At 34.3% G+C, this 13867-nt stretch overlaps 1 protein-coding gene across 3 annotated transcripts in view; it reads right to left on the bottom strand.

Moving 5' to 3' along the window:
- ADGRA3 (adhesion G protein-coupled receptor A3) overlaps positions 1–13867 on the bottom strand; it is a 61634-nt gene that overhangs the window by 32168 nt on the left and 15599 nt on the right. For all 3 annotated transcript variants that reach the window (XM_054824464.1, XM_054824463.1, XM_054824462.1), the window contains exons 2-5: positions 11314–11385; positions 2927–2998; positions 1527–1598; positions 573–644 (exon numbers count right to left, since the gene is read on the bottom strand). In XM_054824464.1, coding sequence (XP_054680439.1) covers positions 573–644; positions 1527–1598; positions 2927–2998; positions 11314–11385 — 288 coding nt within the window. The remainder of the gene's footprint in view (positions 1–572; positions 645–1526; positions 1599–2926; positions 2999–11313; positions 11386–13867) is intronic.

Raw genomic sequence — 13867 nt, forward strand, 5'->3', positions numbered from 1 at the left:
CAAAGCCAGAAGTCAGAGCTTTTGAGAAAGCCCAGTACAGTGAACCAACTGTCACGACTACCAGGGAAAAATGCAAGCTAAACATCAGCACTGCTAATTTTTTTCATTTACTTTCTTCCTTACACAAGATTACAACTCTCATGAAATGAGAGAAAAATAACATGAGATTGAGATGTGCCCACTGTTACTTGTAACAAAACTATACTATTCTTCAAGGACTAAGATCTTCCTTAAAATTATTTGTTCCCTTTATTAAAAAAAGGTGTAAAATGCTATGTATAAAGTCATAAGTGATGCATACAGACTAAAACTTTCAGAAGCCCAGATGCCGGTATAGCTTTGTTCTCTCAGAACTATGTAACAAATACTGAGCATCTTTAGAAGGAAGTTATACAAGCACCCAAACATCTGTACGTAACATTTCCTATGCACTTATCCAGACAAAGAAACCACTGTTACAAGATTTAAAAGTAAAAATGTAAAACTGTGGTACAAGCAAATGTATATAAAATGACTTTTGTTAAGAACACAAATGATCGTGCAAATTACATATAGATATAATAAGTACTTACAAGGACTTTAGTGAACCAAGATGATCAAAAGTTCCCGGTGTAAGTGTAGAAAATAGATTTCCAGAAAGATTCCTAAGAAATGAAAGTATCATGATTTGAACTCATGCGCAAGCAACTGACATTTGAAATAAAAGAATCCCTCTTCCAGATAACATTATTTTAAAACCTACAGGATACTACTATGACACTCTGTTGCAGTTCAGAAGACTGTAAGAATAATAATCAGGTCTGATAGCTTAGCAAAAATCCCAAAATAAACTGTTCCCCAATACTTCTTTCGTAGCTGAAGAATTTTAAGACTGGGAACAAAGACTGAAAGCAAATACTTTATTTAAAGAAACAACTAGCACATGTTGAGCGTACATTTCAAGAAGTTTAAAATTAACTTCATTAACTGATGTGTTGCTATTAACATGCTATGAGAAGCATGTTTGATCTAGCAAAATATTTTTCAAAAACATTATACATCCAACTTTATATCAGTGAAAGTACTGCATAAGAAGCTACCAACCAGGGCAAAGAAACTTTCCATAATCTTGCATGTTATTTTCTTAAAGTAAATGAAGAACTACAAAACATGGAAGAAAGTCAGCAAGACAGAACCATACTGATGCCGTGGTAGAAGGCACGGATATTAAAAAAATTCTGTAACCCTGAAATGTATTTCTAGGGACAGTATTTTGTAGTCTGCTACTCTCCCCCCACACCCTGCTGTACATTCTAAGAAACTGTAAAATGGTTGCAAAGCAGACAGATCAATGAGTACATGCTTTTGGTTGCCCCTGTCAAAAAAGCTTTGCCTTTTTTAAGCTTGCTACTGAGTAACAAACCACAATCACAGCCACACTGCATGTCTTTCAAGCTCACACTTAAACTACTCCCACTGAAAGAACGTTAACTTACATAAGACTAAACCTTACAAAGTGAAATTATACACAACAAAATTATACTTACAATCTAATAAGATTTACAAGTCCTCTAAATACATCTGCATTCAGGCAGCCTATTCTGTTATTAGTTAAGTCTCTGTAGATAGGAAAAAGCAAAAATCAGAATAAACTGGTTTATTTCCAAATGACATACAGTCTGCAAACAGAAGTATTTCAACTTAAACTCATGAGTAACAGATTGCACCATATATACATTTAGTCTCTTTCAGCAAAACTCAAAAGGTACTGCTATATGGGGGTATACACATGTACATAGGAGTCCTTATTCCATTTCTAAAGTAATAATGGTTTGCCCATGTGCAGTTAAATGAGCCTCGCCTTACCAGTAAGAATCCTTTTAGAACAGGTATGGATTACATTGCTACAAAGTAAATTTTCATACTTGTACAATATATTCGTCACATGCTCTACATCACTTAATTTTTTGACATGCGAGAGAAACCTATACCAGTGCATTTATTGTATATAAATAGGACCACTTCTATATTTATACTTATGCAAATATTAAATACTACATATTTTCCAATGTAGGTCTTAAATTGAATTGCCAAAAATTCTTAAAGGAATAAAAATTAATCTCATAAGTAGTAATGGTCCAAAATCAGTCCTTCAGCTTTATTTTTAATGTTTTCAAAAGTGAAATTACAAACAAAACTTCTTTTTAAGTGAGCCAGATCATCTGATCAGTGACAAATAATCATATATGCTACAAAAATTTAAGGAAAGCTGTATGTCAACTAAAGGCGGGGGGACAGGCAGTGAAATCAAAGACTTAAAAGCTGTCCCAGATATTCTGAAAATCTGAACAGTGTTTTAAAAAAAGAAAATGGAAAAAAGAAAGAAAAAAATAGGCCATCATGCTAAGGTCTTTTTTTTTTTTTTTCCAAGTTTCATCTGGGACAGAATTTTTACAGCCAAGGTATAAATCCCCGAAATATGTGTTAACGGGAATGTTGGCACAACCTTCAATAAAGCAGCATTAACAGCGATGTAACTTCAGTGCAGTATTAATAGCAAGGGACTCTGTGTTTCACTATGACCTTTGGGGGGTGGGGGAGGAATCACAAGGAGTTTAACATTTAACAAAGTAAGACTTGAATGTTCACCCAGTGGTGTTTCAAGTCACCGAAATACTAAAAGGGAAGAATAATACAAGAGACTGTCAGTAAGAACAAGTGAGACTGCCAAGCCACAAGCAGTGGATGTCCTTCAGTCATAAGACTGAAAGCAGACTTTGTTTTATACATACATATGTGTGTGTATAAATTTAGACAAGATATACATATTCAACTTTTAATATGTAATAGCTTTGCTGTCTAAATTTCCAGAACTTAAAGACTTACTCTACTCTCAGGGGTTTTTTGTTTGTTTTGTTTAAACTGACTAGCTAGAAATACCACTTACAGTCTTTTCAGAGATGAAAGCCCCAGAAAAGCTCCTGGATCTATAGTACTAATAAGGTTGTTCTTAAGGTCCCTGTGGAGAAAAATGAAGACATTACATTTATCACAAGCTACCCTTTAAAATAGATAAACATGCATGAAGATACACTCAACTTGTCTCAACTTGTTTGAGAACTGCCCAAAACCCACATACAACACATTTCTACTGTCTCTAACATAGTATCTTTCAAAATTTGAAAATTTGTATTTTAACTAGAAAGAAGAATATAAGCAGCATGTGTATTCTGTTAAATATTCTATCAGTTCCTATCACATGAAAGGGTATAGGGTCAAAGATAACTTCGCCACAGTGTCAGAACAGATTACAGCTGCTCAGGGTGTAACATTTGATCATTACACAGTACAATACTGTTCAGCAGTGTTGTCTTCTCCAGCCTACCCAATTTTAAATACTTTAGTAGTGACCAACATCTACCAAAAAAAGCAAAACAAGGTACTAAAAATACACCAAAGACACAACATTGAAAGTTTCCACCGTTACTGCCACAAAAGCAAAGCCCTGGCTGACAATCCCAAATAAAGCTGGTAAAAAAGCAACCTCACAGCGTAGATTTTTCAATCTGAAGTTTCCAAAATAGGAGATTATAAGGAGAAATGTAAAGTAACTATGTCATTAACTGTACAAATGATATAGGAGTTTTAACTCCTAACTCAAGATATTTCGCAGATACAGTTTAATTTGAAAGGTCACAGAAAGTGTCTGCCAGCATCTACAGTTTTGAACAAACTTTATCACTGCATGAATGCCAAGATTACTTCTATCTCCTTATTCATTCATGATTTTTACTATACTATTGTCTGAAACTTTGCAGGCACTTATTGCGACAAGGACAATTTCTCATTCCATGGTAATATGTGAACGTTCTGCATTTGAAAAGAAAATTAGTAATTTCAATTAAGAGCAAAGTTTTAGTAAGCAAGAGTAGAAAAAAAATCTCCTAAATCTACTACAACATTAATAATTCTGCCCAAAAGAGAACAGTACAAGAGGATTACATCTACCATCACACAGATATGCATGAGTGAAAATATAATTCATCCCAAGATTTCACAATAGCATTTCCTGCAGCCAGATTAACAAATCATGGTGCAACACAGTGTCATGGCACTGGATCACACTTCAATGTCATACCTAATAAACATTTTAAATACTTGAAATACTTTAAATATTTTAAATTTACCTTGCAGTACAGTAAATTAATGTTCAATAAAACTACAACACATACATGCTTCTCTTAACTTTCTTTTCTTGCCCTGTATGGTGGCAGGGACAGCCAACTACTTCTAAAACAGTATCAGGAGCCTGAAGAACCGTAATGTTTTTAAGGCTCTTTCAGCAGGCTTATAAACCCAGTACCAAGACCATGACAAATCTGAGAATACTAAATGCTAATCATCACTTATTTACCATCAGTCTTTAGGATGGGGAAGAAAATTTGTACTTACTGTTTATACTTTAAATTTCAGTTTAAAATCATGTAACTCCCACTCAAACTTAAAATCTCACTGTGGAAAGCACTCAGGGAGAAAAATCTTGACAACATCCCTTGGAAATCCGCTAATCTAGATTATCACTGATCTTTAATTTCATTACATAAATTCAAAGCACATTCCTCAATACACCTCCTTCTTAAACCCATTGCTTCAGTGGAAAGAAACAACATAGTTTTAACATTAAAAGCAAGGGTTTTACTACTTCCACAATACGTTTACTACTTCCACAATATGTTTATACATTTTGTCAGATTAGTTAATAAAACTCACTAGTCTATTCTTTATGTAATTTTTGGCTTTTTTCCCCTCCCCTTAATACCAGTGCCAGAAGGATAATTACACTAGAAATAATAAATTCTTATTAAAAAGAAATGCCAACAATTTTCATGTTTTAATAAAACTCATTCAGTGTATATTCTGTACTTTGTAAATAAGATAGAATCACAGAATGGTCTGGGTTGGAAGGGACCTCAAAGATCATTTAGTTCCAACCCCCCTGCCATGGGCAGGGACACCCTCCACTAGACCAGGTTGCCCAAAGCCCCATCCAACCTGGCCTTGAACACTTCCACAGGGAGGGGGCATCCACAACCTCTGTGGGCAAAGCATTAATGAACCAGCATACTAATGTAATTTTTAAAAAAACCAAACACCCTGAATGCCTAAAGTGTTAGCATTTTCTCAACAGTTGGGGAGTCTGTTTGCAGTTTTTTTCCTCCCTCCCAGTGGCAGTCGTTAGTAAGCACTAGCTATGTATTCACCTATCAAAAAGTATTAGCAGATGAAAACTGTGAAATATAAGAGATATTTAAAGATCTCAAAATTAACACAGTGCTGACATGTCTGGTGGCTCTTAAGAGACAGTAAAAGATGTTGATACACAGGCTGGTGCAACTGCCAGACTCCAGGATATGGGAGTTTCTAAATGAAATTATAGTTGTGGTTAAACCAATAGATAGATTGATAGGATTCTCACATGAAAGGGAGCTGGGGAAGACAATCTCATTAGAAAGTTGTGTTTGGCTTTAAAATTTTTGTTGTTTTTAACACTTACAAATACATTGATACAAACTACTGATTTTTAGCAACAGGAATTTACTCATCTCACCTGCTGATTTTAATGATTTTTCTTTGACAAAGCTCGACCAACAGGATATAGTTATAGACTTTTTTTTGTCCAAATAAAAGAAAATCTGTCCAAAATAAATCCATTAGAAGAGGGTTTCAATTAGGGTAATATTACAACTTCCCCAAGCTCTAGCTTATCAGTACACCTTTTATCTTACAGTAACTACATCTTTCATCTAACAATTAAAAATACTGCTACAAAAAAGTCCACAAGCCAGGCAGTAATCTTACACTGAGAACCTATTAAAAAAATTAATTTTCTCTTAAATCTAAATATTACTGCAGATGAGGATGCCCCTATATTTATCAGGGAAGGTGACTAATGGAGACTAAGATCGTAGAAAAAAAAATCAGGTTTTAAGGGATGTCTTGAGGTCATGTAGTCCAACTTCTGGCTCAAAGCACAACTAAATAAGATCAACTGTTCCGCTGTTATGTCCAGTGAAGTAATGAAAACCTCAAAGAACGCAGATTTCACTATCTCATCATCCAACTCTCTAAGTGTTTAACCATTCTCATTATGAAGAATTTTCTCATGTCCAATTGGAACACCCCTTTTTCAAATCTGTGATTAAGTGGGCAACTAGCAATCTACCAGCAAGCAAAAATACTTTTAAGAGCCTGACAACTGCACCTAATACTATATTGTTAAGATAAGAAAAATATCTTAATGAAAAAATACTTAAATGTAACTATGGTTTGCTATATAAAAAGCAAAATCCTTTCATTTCATTAGAATTTATAATGAAATGCTTCAGTGGCCAGTTGTCTATGACTTAAAAGTGCACGTATACATACTTAATAATTACTTACTAATGAAAACATATTACTTAGAATTTACTGTTTTCTGTCTTAGCACAATGAAGATTGTCTTAATTACTACTAGAGCATCCTGCAGGCACAAACAAAAGATGCAAATCTGTGCATACTGACAAGTATACATTCTTTAGCGCTCTCAACTACCGTTGGATAAAATATCTTTTCTTCCCGAACAGAACTTGAAAATAAGCATTGGACAAGAAACACATTAGTTACTATTGACTCTTATTATATGAAATGCCTTTTCAAAAAGGAAATAGGGGAAGACGACAAAGAAATTACAGAAACAGGTTAAACATTACATCAAGTCAGTCTATCCCTCCCACAGCTCTATGGGGTGTAGATTTTAGGCAGGCAGATCCAATAAATGCTTATGACTGATTAAACAATTTTTATGTTTCCTCATCATTCAATGAGTATGATGTAAATTCTACCCTATATATACACGTAGGTTTTCTCCCTAAAATATAGCAGGCTGTATTTATTTTGAGTTCTCACCATCAGTGTACCAAATATTTAGGGTACCACCAAACTGTTGATAACTAAAAGCCCAAGACTTTATTGCCTGTGGGTCTCAGATGTAGTATTCTGCTTTCAGGGCAACGTATTCAAACTGTATGTATGTATGATCAAGTGCTGTTAGAGCTGTTTCACCAGATTCAAGTAACTCTCTCTAGGAAAGGAAAACTGGCTCAAATCTATCAGTGATTCTGACGATATTAGAGTAATACAAGAATAAAAAGCAACTGGAGAGTCCAGATTTGTAAGGAACCACAAAAGAGGAGACAATTGACAGTTCTGAAACTTGGACATTTTCCAAATGGAAATTAAAAAGTTGTTACTAAAAATCATCTCTTAGCTTTTTGAAAAGTTCTTACATATGCTTTTGACATCCCCTTGCATCTAAAGAAATCAACAGCAACTTCGATCACTTTGTTTTGTTGTTTTGCTTACTCCATCACATCACTACATTGAACTACAGTAGTAAAAATTTCTTGAAAATGTAATGCAAAAAAGTTAAAAAAAAACACGCTTGAGACTACTACATTTCTGCAAACTAAACAAAAGCTAGAACCTAGACCAGAAAAACTTTTTGCTTCCTTCAAATAATTTCTGTATTTCCAACAGTTCAGAATACTCCTAAGCATTCACTTTCACAGCACACATTTTTCAGCAGAGGCTAGAAGCACTTTTCTCCCCCTTTCCTCCCACCAATCTTTCAGAAATTACTAGAGAAGCAGGTGAGCATGAGCAAAATAAATATTTTCTTAGCCTGACACTCAGTCTTCTCCTGAAAGAGCCACAGCTAACTAAGAGATGGAGCTTCTAGAACCAAAACCAGAACTACAGTTAGAGCAGAAAACAAGTTCCTGAATATTCATAAAACCATTCCTCTGCTCAGTAATATACAGACAAGAAATGCTGACACTTTCCAATCACTTCTAAAGATTTTAACAAAAAAAGTTCTGGTCCACTACTAGTACTCAGGTCCATCTTTTCACATACGCTGCTGCACTATCACAAGAAGAATTAAAATCAGAAATTGTTACTGCCTTAAAAAGTATTACACACTCCTATTTTTATTTAAGGTATCCATATATCTGTAGACTGGTGCTGTAAAAACAGGAGAAAAAAATGAGACTGTCTACAAATAACACTCCCTACACATTGCATATTTTCCCTTTTCAAAGGTATATTAGTGTATCCTAAGACAACATTGGTAAACCCTTATCATTATTTACAGTTCAATAACTGTCAAACCCTTCTTTTGCTATCTAAATATCTTACTGAATTCCATGCCTGTCTTCCTCCTCTCTCCCTCATGTACAATGAAAAACAGTACTTTATAAATATATAAAATAATCTTCCTTATCCTCACAAAAATCAACAGAGAGCATTAGCTAGCTTCCAGATGGAAGACACCAGTTTGCTTCAAAGTTGCTGGACTTTGAATAATCCTGTATAAAATCAAGTATCTACTAGGTGAAAAATTATCTGTCACAAATTAGTTGTGCAAGAAGTTATTTCGATATTTAAACTGCAGGAAATTCATAGCAAAACATAGCATTAACAAAGTAAGTAGAGATTAAAATATTTATCATCTTTTTGTACAGATACTTTAATTAATTACCACTTATGGCAGTAAAAATCTTTGACCTGCTTACTGTTATTCAGCTATTATTTGCATGAATCTTTTCCTACAAAAGTAGATCTAGACATAGCGTAGTCATTTTATACTATAATTAACACACCCTCCAGTAAAATAAAACTCTTATTTTGGTACCCTTATCACCCTGTTTACAAAATAATGCAATACTAAGTTTGATATTTTCATAAATTAACATACATGCACAAAATTATTAACAAACAGATTTGAAATTCCTACTTGGGGCCAGTATTTTTAATGTATTTCCCAACAGTTTTGGGGCATACAAGCAATGAATAAAACAATCTCTCCCTTTCAATAGTAACAGTGAAGAATTGTCCGACAGAAAAGAGGTCAAAAGATAACGTGTTTGAGCGAAAGGATAACCTAAAGGACAATAATTTGCCAGTTCCAGATACTATATGTCCAAGTTTATCTGAAGAAATTAAAAAAAAAAAAAAACCATTTAAAAATATGTAAAATTTCATCAAGATGTCCAAGAACTAAACAGGAGAAAACAAGTTTAGTGTGTTAACAGATGAATTATGAAGTTGTGAATCTATTTCAGGATTCAAAATATTGATTAAAATTCAATTAAAAGCAATTATTATGCAGGTACATATTCCTGACATATTAGTTTGATTTTTTTATTTATTTTAAGGCTTTGGTTAAATATATCTATACATCTAAACTCTATCCAAAAACCATTAAGCAGAAATGGCAAAAATGTTTGCTATGAAGCATAACAACACAAGAAATGAATAAACGAGCATTAAACACATGCAGAATCTCTCCCCTGGTAAGCAGTAGTGTTAAGTGACAATACTACTGTCCGAATTAACTATTTAAATGCTGACTGAATTTATTTCTTTATCTCCATTTCATCTCTTAAATTAGAAGTGGGGAAAAGAGTGTATCTACAAAGAAAGAAAACACTCATAAGGAAACAAGGGTGAGTATGAGTAGTAAGAAAAAATAAAAATAAGCAAGAAACTGTTAAAAAAGTGCAATTTCAAAGGAATGGAAGTTATCAGAGTGAATATTAAGGCATATGATTTGGAACTGCTGAACATAATGTTAATGGTTAAAATTGTTACTGTGGCTTTCAATTTTTTTTCCTTTTACTGTTGACTATTCATTTAAGTTTGTAAATTTATTTTAATTACAAGAGTAGCTTCTGTCCAAGGTCACAACAACATTTAAAGCAGAAAAGTTTATTTTTACTGTTGTTAAATAGATTTTTTTTTAAAATGTCTTACACACAAAAAAAGAGATGGTCATTAATGACTAGTGTATCATACTAGCTATCCCTTCCTTTATGATGACGACACTTAGCAATTAATAATAATTTGTTAATGTATTAACTCCTACACCACTGCACATAAATTGGGTTATTTCATTCAGATGAGTCTGCCATACCATCTAAAATATTACTATCCCAGATCACTTAAAATGCTCAAAGCATGATACCTTACGTACTGCTTTCTTTTCCTTTTCATGAAAGAAGATATTAAAATAACCGAAAAAAAATCCATACAAATGACAGGAGTTAAATGGAAGAAAGCTGGGTTCTTAAGATTTTAAAGAAAATTAAGATTTGGATTCATAGAGCAAATGTAAATCATCATCTCAAACTAATTAGAGTTTCAAGTATTTCCTGTCTGAAAATTGTAATGAGTTACAACAAATAACAACTGTCAGCAGATGCCTTTATTACCTAAGCAAGAATGCCAAAATGTGTAAAGATCTAGAATGCCATCACTGCTGATAACCTTGTTTCTTTGGCACAATGGCTTATTTCTACAATAAAACTCATCTACCAGTGCAGAAGACAAATCTTTCTTCTGGCATGTGGGAGATAGAACAGTGGTAATGTTTGAATGTATTTAGGCCAGGTGATCAGGACTGCAGCCTTCAAGTTTTAGAGGAAGAATAAAATACTTTTAATCCCCTGAAGCCAAAAGTCATTTGGAACTCTTCCTAGATGTTGCAAGATGATTATGAAACTGGCTGCTTTCCCAGTCAAATGGCCTAGAAAAATCCTTATCTCTAAAGTTTCTGCTTGCTCCCAGGTAGATCAACCTGCCAATCCTGACCTTCTACCAGCTGGAAAAAAGCTGACTGTAACAGAAGATACAATGCCGCTTCTTATCCCATAGGTGATATATCGTCTGAAAGGGAAAGTGAAAACAAGAAGCAAAAAGGTGTCCAAGAAGTTACTCCCATCAGACTCACTCCCATTTCCCCCCCCCAGTATATACCAAAGTTGTAAAGTAAGCAACAAAACTGTTAAAATAAATGTCAACAACAAACTTAGAATGAATCTAGCCTCTTTCAGAGGGTCTAATAGATCCGCTTCCCCTACCAATATACTTTACAACTGTTTGATAAAGGGTTTGACACTTTGTAAGAAAAGAAATCATTTTCTTTACAGCGTTAAGTTTTCATATTATGAGACCAAGAAGAACAAAGCAAATCTAGTTGTCATAGCATTCCAGTGAACTTCCCACTGAAACTGCCCTAATCTCACCCGCAGGTGAGATTATCCCTTTATGCTGTTACAAGACATTCATATTCATAGAGAGAACGCTTAACTACATTAATTGGTCAATCACAAAAAAACCCCAAAATAAAGTAAGAACACAGCTCTTAAGACATTTCGTTCTCAGAATTATTAATGAAACATAAACAGTATATCACTTATTTTTTAAAGTGAAAATAGCTTTTTAAGAAGTTCTTACAATCTTTCAAGAAGGTGTAATCCAGAGAAGGAACCATTCTTCAACTCTGTTATTTTATTGTTACTCAGAATCCTGTAAACAAAAACAGACAAGAACAATATATTATAAGTTTGCTAACAAAATTATTTGCTGCAGCTTACACTTCTAGTGTAAATCTTTTTGTTTAACTGCCTTTATAACAAACTACAATGCCTAGCTCATTCTCCAAGGTGTATAACAGCACTGCTTAAATATTATGAAGGAGAAAAAGAGGATTTTCTGTGTTATGTTGCCTAAGTATCATGCAAGCTTACATAATTAACCTATGAAAGAAAGTACACCCATATACGAATATCGTATTGGCGTAATAGAAAATAAAGTATTATTCAACATTCTATTTTTCCATATCCATTTTGGTTTTCAAAACCACACAGCACATCACCTGTTACCCATTTCTTCCGCTGCCACCCTCCTGTGTTGTACCACACTTCCCAGCTATCCTTCACACATACATCCTCCTCAATGCAATCTTTTTAATACATCTGCAAATAAGCTCAGCAAGCACTCCTTTATTTCTATCTCTCCTTTCTTCTCTTAAAGGACATTAAAAGGAACACGCAACAGCAAATTCCCTCTTCCACATGAATACCTGGATCAGGCCCATCTAGCCAAGTAGCCTATTCTCCAATCACAGCCATCTGCAGATGCAAGTTATCCTCAAGTTATGAAACCCCTTGTACAGCTGTATGCTTCCTTACTTAGGAGGACCTGCTTTCTATACAGCTAGATATTTCTCTGTCACAAAAAACCCTATTTTCCTTTTGAACCACATAAAACTTTGGCATCCACAATGCTTCTCACAAAAGGTTTCACAGTACAAAGCTTCATTCCATAAAGAATGCCTCATCTCATTCTTTTTGAACGCAGCTCCAGCTAGCTTCATTTGATGCTCCCTACTTCTTATACCGAAACAAGCAGTAATCAATCCCTCCCTACCATCTCTTTACCATGGATAATTATGTAGAAACCTAGATGGTCTCCTGCCAGAGGGAAGATTCGTATTTTACTTACTCTTCACATTAAAGTCATTTTGTGCCACCTTAATAATTTCTGAGCTCTTTCCAGTTTTACTAAACTCAAAAAAAATTCCAAGACCACCAGAACTGAAATAGTATTCAATATAGACAAGTCACAAATTACATAATAGGATAATGATGTTCTGTTTTGCTTCCTACTGTTTTCCTAATAATTCCTAACATATGATCTGCCTTTACCACTTGTACTAAGAATTGAAAACAGTGCCCATCATCTTATATATGAAGATAGAATTGTCATTGTCACCAGTACAATTTTCATTTTTCTACAATTTGCTGCTTCTGCTATTTCATTGCCCAATTATTAGTTTCATAAACTTCTTCCAAAATTCTTCACTTTACCCTCATCCTTATTACATCAAGCAACTCACCAAACTCTGACAACCCCCTACTCACAGTTTTTTACAGGTCATAAAGAAATATGTTGTGCATTATAGGTGTCTAAGACTCCACTCCACTGAGAAGGCTAACCATTTACTTCCACATCCACTTCTTATCCTTCAGCAAGTTAGCAGTTCATACAATGATTTTGCATTTTAGGCTGACATGGTATTTTCATCAAATGCCTTTGGCGAGGGATTGAGAGATGCCTTTTGGAAAAGGCATTGTATCAACTGGATCATCCTTGTAAATATTTTGCTGATTCTGAAGAATGCCAAATGTTTGTGGGGAAGACCATCCCATTACAGGAGATGTAAATTTTCCAGAGTACATCTCTTTCTCTTTATCCAGGTGTACAAAATATCTATCATAAATTCTACTGATTTGATCAACACAAACAACAGACTTGGAACTATGTAGTTCCCCTGAACTCCTGATGCACTTACAAAAAAAAAAAAAAAGGATAATAGTAATAAAAAAAAAAAATCAGCATTTGCCACCACTCCAGTCCTCAAAAATCAAGTTCATTCTCCAGCATGACTTCAGACATTCATCATTTGACTTTTTCATCCCTGAGTTCTTCTTAAAACTCTCCAGAGCACACCATCTTGTCCTGGAAATTTATTTACTCTGTTAGTTTGTTCCATAACTTCTGCTACAGTCACTTCAATTTCAGACCGGTCCTCTATCAAATGCATCCTGCAGATCCAACATGCCCATGCACTTCTTCATTTACACCAATTACAACTTCAGGCTGGATAACTACTTCTACATTTAACAACTGCCTCTAGGAGGTTTCTTCCCAGTCTCCTACATCTTTCAGATATCCTTCACAATAGCCATAAACCAAACACACATACACAAAACCCTCTTTCCTCCAATGCATAAGTTTTATTATCTATTGACAAGGATTAGTACTTCAAAACACATCATGAATAAGATAAAGCTAAAATACAAAAATACCGATCTATGAAAACAGCATCATTTTGACACAAACATATATTACACTAAGTAGCTTTCTTCTCCAGGTTTCTCAATGATTGCCCCAAGCCTCTGTGGTTCACACAAATGCAGGGAAGGCTTTTTTTTTTTCCTCACAC

This window comes from Grus americana, chromosome 4, assembly GCF_028858705.1.
Source record: "Grus americana isolate bGruAme1 chromosome 4, bGruAme1.mat, whole genome shotgun sequence".
Classification (NCBI taxonomy): Eukaryota; Metazoa; Chordata; class Aves; order Gruiformes; family Gruidae; genus Grus; species Grus americana.